At 38.6% G+C, this 10,578-nt stretch overlaps 1 protein-coding gene across 1 annotated transcript; it reads left to right on the forward strand.

The window, feature by feature from the left end:
• The first annotated feature begins 4,931 nt into the window (after positions 1 to 4,931).
• Positions 4,932 to 10,325, forward strand: IL22 (interleukin 22). The gene is made up of 6 exons (XM_010358760.2): positions 4,932 to 4,954; positions 5,043 to 5,274; positions 5,725 to 5,790; positions 5,907 to 6,050; positions 6,979 to 7,044; positions 9,692 to 10,325. Exons 2-6 carry the CDS (start codon positions 5,089 to 5,091, stop codon positions 9,767 to 9,769), a joined length of 540 nt encoding a protein of 179 aa, XP_010357062.1. The 5' UTR covers positions 4,932 to 4,954; positions 5,043 to 5,088; the 3' UTR covers positions 9,770 to 10,325.
• The last annotated feature ends 253 nt before the right edge of the window (positions 10,326 to 10,578 follow it).

Genomic DNA, 10,578 nt, shown 5'->3' on the forward strand with positions numbered 1-10,578 from the left:
TAGCTGGGCATGGTGGCTGATGCCTGTAATCCCAGCTACTTGGCAGGCTGAGGCGGGAGAGTCGTTTGAACCCAGGAGGTGGAGGTTGCAGTGAGCCGAGATTGCAGCACTGCACTCCAGCCTGGGTGACAGAGCAAAACTCCGTCTCAAAAAAAAAAAAAAAAAAAAAAAAAAAGGAGGAGAGTTTGTTTTAGCCACAACCAAAAATATACAGGGAACTCCTACAAATCAACAACAGAAAAAGAGCAAAGTCCACTAGAAAAATGAGTGACTAATGTAAGTAACCGATGTATAAAAGGTGGAAACCCGAGTGGCTACAAGTATATGAAAAAAATGCAAATTAAAACAGTAATGAGATAGATACCATTTTAAACCTCCAAAGCCTGGCCAAGTTAAAGCTGGATAATACCAAGTGTGGAGGGGGATTTAAGGAAGGAGAGGAAGCTTTATTTGCTGGTGTGAGAGTAGATTAATACTGTCTTTCTGGAGAGCAATCTGGCAATATTTAGTAAATGCTAATAAACTTATCCTTATGACCTAGAGGACATACTTCAAAAATTATGTCAAAAATACTCTCAAAAATACCATAAAAATGACTTGTATGAGGGTGTTTAGAGCTACAATGTCTGTGGTCTGGGCAATTGGAGGCAGTTCAGGTACCCACCATTGGAGAATGAATAAGTAAATTGTGGTGGGTACGCACCCTGGAATGTCACGTTACAAGCAGAGGCTACACGCAGAAACATGGACAGACGGTAAGACCATCACGCTCAGTAAAAAGGTAAGAAAGAGAGCCATTCCTGTAAAATAAAAATACCTACACACACTAAACAATACTTCTTTTTGCACAGGGATGCGTTGATATTCAGAAATACATGTGAAACATTAGAGCCACGACCTATGGCAATGGTAGAGATGGCGGTAAGTGTTCAGTGGGGAGGGAAGGAGAAGATGAGCACAGGATCACACCCACGCACGTGTGCACACACACACACACACACAGAAACTTGTATGGAACAATGATCATGTGCATTGGACTGAGGAATATGATGAGTACAAATCTTTTAACCTGTGATACCAAAAGTCTTCTTTCTTCTAGGGAGATTTGTGTCTTAAAGAATGCATTTCCAGTCATGGATTTTCAAGCAGGAGTCAATGAGTTTGGAAATTATTTTATGTATGTGGTAAACGAATATTTATTTTGCCGTTATACGCCAGGCACTATTCTAGGTGCTAGGCACAGTATAGTGAATGAGACAGCCAAAGCCTGCTTCTGGTTGAGGATTCTGATTAGTCCTTCTTGGCATTAGATCAAGTAAATTGTCACATATTCCAAATCAACCATGTGTATGGTCTGTCTGGGACCTGGGAGGTGGGCACTGGGGTCGCTCTTCATCTGCAGTGGCTTTGGGAGAGACTTGAAAATTCACAAGGAAATGACTGCAGAAAAGGCCCATTATAATCTGAAAATATTTAGCATACATATGTCTTTGGTTGTTGTTTTCACAGGAGCACCTTTTTGTTATATCCACAATCTCTTCTTCTTTTTTTTTTTTTTTTTTTTTTTTTTTTTTTTTTTTTTTTTTTTAGACAGAATCTTGCTTTGTTACCCAGATTATAGCGCAGTGGGGCGATCTTGTCTCACTGCAACCTCAGTCTCCCGGGTTCAAGTGATTCTCCCACCTCACCCTCCGGAGTAGCTGGGACTACAGGCGCATCAACATGCCTGTAAATTTTTGTATTTTTAGTAGAGACAGGGTTTCACCATGTTGACCAGACTGGTCTCAAACTCCTGACCTCAGGAGATCTGCCCACCTCAGCCTCCCAAAGTGCTGGGATTACAGGCACGAGCCCCGCGCCCAGCCTCACAATCTCTTCTAACAGCAAATATTTCTGAGACTCCTAGTATGACTGTTCAGAAACCCCCACACAACACCAGAGCAGATTTTCCCTTTAGTGAGTTTTAGTTAAACTCACTGAAACTTAAGATCTAGGCTCCATTGACACTATCTTATTGATGCTTGGTCCATCAGGGACATACAATGAATAAGAGGCACACTGCTGCTCTTAAAGACGGCTTTGCAATTTTCTGGCATTCTCTTTCTGTTTCACAGTGATTTATTTTCTATTCAGGAACAATAAGCTGGTAAGCAGGACTGGGCCAAACACCAACTTTAGAAATATCAAAAAGGCAGTCAATATGCTTTTACTGAGTCCTTCCTATGTGTGTAGCACTGTTCTAAGTGTTGGAGTTACAAAGACGAAAGACGCAGAGACTCTTCCCTTGAAAGCGCGTGATTCAACGATGTCAAAACTTATTTTCCCATGGAAACAAAATTATGTATGCTGGTCAGTTTCCCAGGCAAACCAACAAAAGCCTACTTAATCCACAAATAGCTTAAATCTAGTGCTAATAGAATTATACAGAGTTCTGGGCAAAAGTGGCCATATATAATAGGAAATTGAGTAAGGAAGAGTTTCATCATCTTTTCTTGGGCTCATAGTCAACCCCAAGGAAACATTTGGAACACACCTATTTTTTTTTCAATTTAACAAAAATTATCTCATTTTTATTTGACAAATAAGAATTGTATATACAGTATTTATGTTACACAATATGATGTTTTAAAAATTATTTATTTTTTAAATTGACACATTATAATTGTACGTATTTATGGAGTATAATTTGATGTTTTGATATAAGTGTATGCTGTATAATGATACAATTAGGTTAGTGTATCCATCACCTCATGCATTTATCATTACTTTGTGGTGAGAATCCTCAAAAGCCTCTCTACTAGCTATTTTGTAAAATACAATATTTTCCTGTTAAATGTAGTCATTCTATTGTGTAATAGAACACCGAAATTATTCCTCCTAATTGTGTCTTTGTACCCATTGACCAACCTCTCCCCATCCCGCTTTCCCCACTTACTTCCCCTGTCTATGGTAACCACTGTTATATTCTCTGCTTCTATATCAACTTTTTTTTTTTTTTTTTTAAGATTCCACATATGAGTGAGATCTTGCAGTATTTGTTTTTCTGCATCTGATTTATTTCACTTAACATGATGTCCTTCAGGTTCATCCATGTTATTGTAAATGACAGGATTTCATTTCTTTTATGGCTTAATACTATTCCATTGTGTAAATATACCACATTTTCTTTATCCATTCATCCATCTGTGGATACTTAGGTTGATTTCATGTATGTTTTGATATATGCATACATTGTGGAATGGCTAAAGTGAGTGAATTAACATATATGCATTACCTCACATACTTGGAATTTTTTTTTTGTAATGAGAACATTTACAATCTATGCTCTTTGTGATTTTTAAGCATAACATATATTGTTCTTAACTATTGTTGTCACAATGGACAATAGAGCTCTTCAACTTATTCCTCTTCTTTAACTGAAATGTTGTATCCTTTGGGTAACATCTCCCCAATTCGCTGCCCCTTGCCCACCCAGCCCCTGGCAACCACCATTCTATTCTTTCTTTCTGTGAGTTCAAGTGTTTTAGATTCCACATGCAAGTGTGATCACGTGGTGTTATTTACTCTCACTAATCTTCCTTTTTGCTTCTTTCTCCTCTGGCCACCTTCACAAATGCTCAGTGTCCTCATGTGGTTCCGACCCTTCACAGTGGCACCTTGCTTAGGTCTGTGCCATCTCAAAAAGTGGTCTAGGTTTTACAATTATTTACGTCCCTTCTCCCAGTTCTTCAACACTCCTGATCCTAACTAGTTGTGAGGAGAAAAATCTGATCATACAAATTTGCACTAATTCACATTCCTTCCCTCAGCAATAGGTACTTGCATTTTGATAGTTGCACTTGCTTCCTTCTCTTGCTCTGCAGGAGAATTTCCAGTCTAGTTTTAAGTGTATTTTTAAGTAATTTAAAGGTAATGTGGAGCCTCTATATTCCTATATTTCCTTCCTCAGACATCCATGTATGTGTGCGTATATATGTATACATATATTGTGTATGTATACATATATATAGTGTATATATACACTATATACACACATATATGTGTATATACAATATATACATATACATATACAATATATACATATATACACACATATATAATTTTTATAAGGTTATTTGGAAATATTATGTTGAGACCTGTGTGAAATTTAGAATTAGGTAAAATTTTAAGATGAACTATATCCATTGTATTCTTTTCTTTTAAAAAAAGTTTACATGTTAAGAAAAATGGTGATCAGATTGTTCAGCATTAGTATTTACAGACTTAAGTGGACATTGATTATAATTCAATTAATACAATTTTAAGATATATTTGCTTCTGCCTTGTTAGGATCTCTTAAAAAAATAGTCCCAGAAAGGGAAGAAAACAATAACTAGATTAGCCAAGACTGTTATTTTTGAAACAGAAGTCTGGTTTAGAATTCAGCATGTTTAAAAATGAGATAAAATTATTTTAATAATGGAATGATCTGTAAGTTGTCATTACCATTTACTTTAAAGCAGAGGATATAGGACACGGGTCCTTTTTTTCTGATCACCTCCAATGAGATAAGAATCTATAAAGTGGGCAGGAAAATGAGTCCGTGACCAAAATGCTTACTCAGCCTCTATAGGAGACCAAAAAATTGTATACTAAATCTGAACTCTACTAAGACAAAACAATTGTTTTCTTTGAAAAATATGTAGGGTTTAGAAAATTTCTGGGATTTGTCTGTAAAATACCCCCTGGGCTCTAATAGTGACGTTTTAGGGAAACGCTTACATCTCAAGGTGGGAAGAATAGAGGTGGTGCTTTGTGGGCTCCTGTGGTGGTTAGGTCGTTCTCAGAAGACAGTACTGGAAATTAGATAATTGCTGATGTCACATTTTGCACAATTAAAAAAAAGTCGGTATCCTGGGGGCTATAAAAGCAGCCGCTTCTACCTTCCCCATCACAAGCAGAATCTTCAGAACAGGTAAGCGTTTCGGCAAACTTGGTACAATTGGTTAGTCTGATGAAATACTTCTTGATTAATTTTGTTCCTTCACGTTGTCTTCGACCAGGTTCTCCTTCCCCAGTCACCAATTGCTCGAGTAAGAGTTGTCTGCAATGGCAGCCCTGCAGAAATCTGTGAGCTCTTTCCTTATGGGGACTCTGGCCACCAGCTGCCTCCTTCTCTTGGCCCTCTCGGTGCAGGGAGGAGCAGCTGTACCCATCAGCTCCCACTGCAGGCTTGACAAGTCCAACTTCCAGCAGCCCTATATCACCAACCGCACCTTCATGCTGGCTAAGGAGGTATGCATCTCAATCCTGCGCTTTCTCATTGGATCTACTTGGAACCCAATGGTTCTTAAACTTTTCTTCAGAGCACCTCTAAGAGCTTTAGGAACCCATTGTTTATCCCTGCTGGCAGATAAATTTTCTGTTTTTTCAGAGACTCTTTGGGAATCTGGCCTTTTTTTTTTTTTTTTAACTTGAACTCCTTCCTTCCATTTTGGCCTTTATGATACATGTGATGAATTTTTTCATTCATGTTTTAGTTAAACTCGGCCATTCAGTAACCCATCTGATGACTTTTTTTCCTTTATGCCTTTATGCATTGTTCTAAACTTATGCACACATCTGAATTCTGTTTCTAGTCTTTATGCGGTTGCTCTGGGGAGAGGGGATGGGGCACATGTCTACGTACAGATTTTTTTTCTATCTGCTCAATGTCCAGGCACTTAGTCTTTTCTTCTCTTCTAGGCTAGCTTGGCTGATAACAACACAGACGTTCGTCTCATTGGGGAAAAGCTGTTCCGCGGAATCAGTGTAAGCTACAGCTGTGAAGAACAGGGCCGTGTGCCGTCCGTGGGTACTTGGATTGGTGGTAATGATGATTTAGGTCTTATCCCTTATGACCCTTGCTGTTTCCCTTCCACCTGTAGACGAGTGAGCGCTGCTATCTGATGAAGCAGGTGCTGAACTTCACCCTTGAAGAAGTGCTGCTCCCTCAATCTGATAGGTTCCAGCCTTATATGCAGGAGGTGGTGCCCTTCCTGGCCAGGCTCAGCAACAGTCTAAGCACATGTGTAAGTTCAGCTCTCAGCCTATGCCCACCTACCCCTCCTTCCCTCCTTCTTCCACAGAGACCCCCTTACCCCAACTCTCTCTTCTCCCCCCTACCCCTAAGCTAGCAGGAAGAAGTGTCTTGGCAGCAGTAGTATCAGGAGTCATTTGGGAGCACAGAGTGTTTGTTTTTGCTTTGATTGAGTCACATCTTGAGTTTATAGTGGTGAAGGGGGTCTGGAACTTAAGTGTATAGAAGCTGCATTGGTTTGTCTCTGGAAAAAAGGCAACTCAGGTTGTGTAAAGTGAGAAAGGTGTTGGGAAAAACATCTAGATGTGGAAGTGGATCCACTGAGTCTAAGTTGTTGAGGGGAGGGGATGGCATGGAGAGAAAGTAGAAGAGAAAGTGGGAAATGGGAAGGCTTAATGTCAGCGGTGTGTCGGCAGACTGTTGCCCTGTTGATGTCATGGGAAGTGACAAAATCGGAGGCGTGTGAACTTGATGCCGCTGAACATATGAAACTATGAAAAAAAGTTTGAGTGGAGTGGGCCCAGTAAAAGGCCCTAGGACTTACTGAAGAGGGCTTAATTTTCACATGAGATGTTTTATGTGCATTTCTTGTTCTGAGCATGCTATTTTGTGGAGGTATTATTGAGGTTTTATTCCTTACAGAATTTGCATAAACCACTCCACTGTTTCCACAAACGCAAACCTCAGTAGGATTTCCCAAAGATGAAGAGAGGTCTCTTGTAAGGGAAGTGACTGGATTCTGGTGTCCAAGGGAATTCAAGAGCTCAGGAAATCTAGGTCACCGTTGAAATCTAGGTCATTGCGGGTGAAATTACTAAGAGTTTTAATTCCAGGTGAATTGTACCGTGCCCCCACGGGTGTGGAGGTTCATGAAGTTTCAGCACAACATTAAGATAGTTATTCTTGTTTTTGTTTTATAGCACATTGAAGGTGATGACCTGCATATCCAGAGGAATGTGCAAAACCTGAAGGACACAGTGAAAAAGGTAGGACTGATAACTCTCAATGCTAAGTCATGCAATAGGAGAGACAAATGCTGTTTTTCTTTCCTTTCTTTCTTCCCACCACTTTGTGATTTTTCACTTGATTCTCCTACCACCAGGGTGATTACTTTGGTGTCTGTGTATGTAGAGATATCTATATATCTAGAAGTCAGTTTCCAAATTTCGCAAATTGTAGAATTCTAGAACTGGCTGGAATCTTAGGTTGTCCAGTCACATTACCTCACGTTCTGGGGGGCAAGTGGCAGAGACAGGGCTGAACACAGGTCTCCTGAATCCCAAGCTAATACTTTCCCCGGCAGTGATACAGATTAGTTTCATTAGTTCTTAGGGAAATTTCAGATTCCTATTGACTCATGTAATCTGAAGAAGCACTTGTTTAAAAACAGAAAAATGCCTATGGGCAAATTTATTTGAAGTCATTTTTGAAGGCATTCATGCATTGCTTTGCAACTTGGAGGAATAAACTCAGAACAACAATAAAAGAGCTGGACTTGCATATAGGGCTAATTTCTGGAGTAATCGATGCTTATTTTTAATTATCATAATATCTAACAGCTATTGATTTTAGTTTAAAATCAAGAGCAGATAACACCTGATCTCTTTTATACAGGTTCAAATAGACTAAAAACGTTAGCAAGAGATTTATTATAGTTAAATGGAAGTCTGAATTGGTAAGCCTTTTTTCTTCCTCTCTCCCTTCAAGACCTTCCATTTTAGTTTCTTCCTTCATTCCCTCAATAAACCCCTAGCGAGCATTTATCCACGGTGGGCTGGTGTACATTTCTATAGTGAATGATACCATCATGTGGCCTATTTGGTGAAAAGAACAACAATGGAAGGCTTAGACTGACAATAGTGACTCACCCCAAAACCAGAGGAATGATTAGGAGCAGTGAAAGTGATGCTCTTACAAGCAGGTACAAGTAAATACTCAGAAACATGAAGGCTCAGTTGATGGAATTTTCAGTAATAAGCTTAACCTTAATTCCTCCTTTTTTCCTCTTGACTTTTTAAAAAAGCATTTCTTCCTGAGCATCATTTAATGAACGTGACTGTTTCTTCCTTTGATAATTGAAGGCTTTGTAGTTTTATATTGTGAAGCTCAGTTCTCTAGTTATGGAACTATTATCTAGACATGGAGGGCTGAATGTTAGCATGTCACAGACAAGACGTGCTTTACACATCTTGCTTAAAAAATTCCTGATTTCAGCTTGCTTGTTGTCTTTAGAAAAGTGAAGTGTGAGAGAGGAAAATCTAATGGTGATCTGGGTGATTTTCAAGGGCTTTAATCCATTTTGAAAGAATCAATTTCCTATTTGCAATGGTTTGCCACATGGAAGAATGATTATGCTTGTTTGCTGGTACCTTCAGAAAGCACAGGCGGGAGAGGAATGCTGTTCAGAGAAAGATCAACAGGAGGAGAAACTGTCAGAGCTGTCTGAAATAGGGTGGTCTCGGGAGGCCTTAATTTCCTCTCGCTGGGGGTAAAAGCAGAGCACAGGCTGGTAGTAAAATGCATGACAGACAGTAGGGGAAGATAAACTTTAAAATTCTTTATAGTCTTGGAGTCTTTGAGATAGAAAAGAATATCTTTTTGGCTTTATGTCAAAAGAAGTATGGAAAGGTGAAAGAGCGGAAGAAAGCAGGAAAAGAAAGATCAATGTACTGTATAGAGGATAATGGTGACAAGGTTTTTCTTGAAATAATGCAAATATGATAGATTACAGGAATTTCAATAGGGAATGCTTTTCACTTGAATTTGGGTTTCCTCTTCCATTAAGTTTGGGAGCCTCATCTGCATTTGACTTGGAGGGAGAAAGAATGAATGTTAGGACCTGTATCTGGTTTTCTATTAACTAAAGCAAGTGGAAAAGACTTACTTGACATTTTTCCCACGAAAGTGAAAACTTTTCTTTTACTCTTTGTCAAAATGGTGGAAACAGAAAAAGCCTCAATGTATTGGTAAATATATGGTTTGAAGTCTTCTGAGCTGAGATGTTTTAAATCAGGAGCGTCTAATCATTTGGCTTCCGTGGGCCATCTTGAAAGAATTGTCTTGGGACACACATAAAATCCACTAACACTAACAATAGCTGATGAGCTAAAAAAAAAAAAAAAGTCCATGCATAAATCTCATAATGTTTTTAGAAAGTTTATGAATTTGTGTTACAGTGCGTTCAAAGCTGTCCTGGGCCACGTGCAGCCCGTGGGTTGCGGGTTGGACAAGCTCTTTATAAGCCATCTGTCATAGATAGTTTTGGAGTTGCAAAACAGGCCAAGGCATAATGGGTGGCACTCAGGATCCCCCAGATCCCAGCCTCACTTCAGTCTGCTTGCTCTGGTTAAGAAGGGGTGGTCAACCCTCTGGCCAGCTTTTAAACAGCTTCATTAGTGTGAGGTGCACCTGAAATTGATGCCTGCTGGTGGCCTCTCAGTCCAGAGAGCTGTCTTTTTAAGCTCTTTGGCAAATCATACAATACTCTTGCTAAAGGGGTATTACGATGAATGTTTTACAAATGCTTAAAACTTGGTTTCTGTCTCCATCAACCTAATCGTGCAATTTCTAATTTGTTCACTTTAGAAAATATGGCATAAATGCTCAAATACTTTTGCATTCTTATTTTCACAGCTTGGAGAGAGTGGAGAGATCAAAGCAATTGGAGAACTGGATTTGCTGTTTATGTCTCTGAGAAATGCCTGCATTTGACCAGAGCAAAGCTGAAAAATGAATAACTAACCCTTTTTCCCTGCTAGAAATAACAGTTAGATCCCCCAAAGCGATTTTTTTTAACCAAAAGGAGGATGGGAAGCCAAACTCTATCATGAAGGGTGGATTCCAAATGAACCCCTGCTTTAGTTACAAAGGAAACCAATGCCACTTTTGTTTATAAGATCAGAAGGTAGACTTTCTAAGCATAGACATTTATTGATAACATTTTATTGTAACTGGTGTTTATACACAGAAAATAATTTATTTTTTAAACAATTGTCTTTTTCCATAAAGAAGATTACTTCCCATTCCTCTAGGGGAAAAAAACCCTAAATAACTTCATGTTTCCATAATTAGTACTTTATATTTATAAATGTATTTATTATTATTATTATAAGAATGCATCTTATTTATATCATTTTATTAATATGGATTTATTTATAGAAACATTATTTGATATTGCTACTTGAGTATAAGGCAAATATTGATATTTATGACAATAGTTATAGAGCTATAACATGTTTATTTGACCTCAATAAACACTTGGATATCCTAAGTCTTGTGGCTTTGTGATTTTTCTCTTTTAATATCATCATCATCATCATTGTCATGTTACCATTCCCATAACATTATTCTTGACTCTAAGAAAATGAGGTAACTATTAGTATTATTCCAATTTTACAAATGAGAAAGCTGCATTAGAGACACTTTAAGAAACATTTTATAACTATAAGTAGTTGACCCTTATTGAGCCGGGTCTGTCTGATTTCAAGGCTCTCTGCTATAGTGCCTATACTGGTTTATTA

Source organism: Rhinopithecus roxellana, chromosome 10 (genome assembly GCF_007565055.1).
Source record: "Rhinopithecus roxellana isolate Shanxi Qingling chromosome 10, ASM756505v1, whole genome shotgun sequence".
NCBI classification, from domain to species: Eukaryota; Metazoa; Chordata; class Mammalia; order Primates; family Cercopithecidae; genus Rhinopithecus; species Rhinopithecus roxellana.

What these genes read in the sequence shown, in the direction of transcription:
- IL22 (XM_010358760.2), top strand. Translation starts at nt 5,089, where the DNA reads ATGGCAGCCCTGCAGAAATCTGTGAGCTCTTTCCTTATGGGGACTCTG. An exon ending in GCAACAGTCTAAGCACATGT is followed by an intron (nt 6,051 to 6,978) that starts GTAAGTTCAGCT and finishes TTTGTTTTATAG; the next exon opens with CACATTGAAGGTGATGACCT. An exon ending in TGAAGGACACAGTGAAAAAG is followed by an intron (nt 7,045 to 9,691) that starts GTAGGACTGATA and finishes TTATTTTCACAG; the next exon opens with CTTGGAGAGAGTGGAGAGAT.